This window comes from Tupaia chinensis, unplaced genomic scaffold (genome assembly GCF_000334495.1).
Source record: "Tupaia chinensis unplaced genomic scaffold, TupChi_1.0 Scaffold149964_2, whole genome shotgun sequence".
NCBI lineage: Eukaryota > Metazoa > Chordata > Mammalia > Scandentia > Tupaiidae > Tupaia > Tupaia belangeri.
In genome coordinates, this window is record NW_006209806.1 from 2,262,790 (window position 1) to 2,263,755 (window position 966).

The window sequence follows — 966 nt, forward strand, 5'->3', positions numbered from 1 at the left end:
TCGCGTGGAAGATCGGGGGGTCCTGGTCCAGCCACACCAGGCCGCCCAGCAGGCTGGCGGCGTCGGGGCCCAGCTGGGCCTGCGAGGTCTCCAGGGGCAGGAAGGGGATGACGCCGTCCTGCCAGCCGTGCCGCGTGAGGCTGCTCATCACCGCCTGGTTGATCTGGTGCAGGCTCAGGCGGCAGTCGAAGTTGGGGGTGAGGAGCAGGACCGTGAAGGCCGAGTGGTCGATGGCGTCCTGCAGGCAGCGCAGCTCCCCACGCCCGGGCACCTGGAAGTCCTCGCAGAAGGTGGCCCCGTGGGGCACGCCGAGCTCTTCCAGCCTCTCCCGGACGCGCAGGGCGATGTGCTCGTCTGCCCTGGCGTGCAGGACCACGAAGCTGTAGAATTTGGGCTCTGACGACTCCGGCGCCGCCGGGGAGGTGGGATGGGGCGCCGAGGGGGCGGGGCAGGCCGAGCTCTTAGTGGACGAAGCCCGCGAAGGTTCCGTGGCCGAGGCCGACGAGCCCGGGCCGGAGCTGGAGCCCGAGGCGGGTGGCTGTGGCTGGGTATTCTGGGATGTAGTCTCATCTACAGAAAGCTCAAGTGGCGTCTGGTCTTGGACAAGGCAAGGGTTTTGGGGGGATTCCACATTGGGAGAGGGGAGAGATTTGGGGGATGAAGGGAGAGATCTGGGGACCTCGGTGCACTCCACAGAGTAGTGGGTGCTGGTTTCCGGAGTGACAGAGGAGGCTGGGAGGCTGGCTGTGGCTGGGTCCCGGGCCACCCCAGAGACCTGGGGCTCTGGGCTGTCCAGCGGCTCTGGGGGGCTGGGAGGCTCCACCGAGGGGGGCCAGCTCATCTCCTCCGGCTCCCGGGAGCCCCTGGGGACGGGCAGGGGTGCTGGGCTGGCTGGGCGCTCATGGCAGGCCCTGCGGGGCTGCCCGGGGCTGCGGGGCTGGCTGAGGAAGGGAATGGTGGGGGACT

The 966-nt window shown here is 69.5% G+C and overlaps 1 protein-coding gene across 1 annotated transcript in view; it reads right to left on the reverse strand.

Annotated features, from left to right (window-relative positions):
- The window catches only part of TICAM1 (TIR domain containing adaptor molecule 1), a gene marked incomplete at its 5' end in the record, with an annotated part of 2,737 nt that overhangs the window by 1,430 nt on the left and 341 nt on the right, over positions 1 to 966 (reverse strand). Inside the window, 1 exon segment of the mRNA XM_027769609.1 lies at positions 23 to 966. This exon segment is cut by the window's right edge and continues 44 nt beyond it. Coding sequence (XP_027625410.1) covers positions 23 to 966 — 944 coding nt within the window.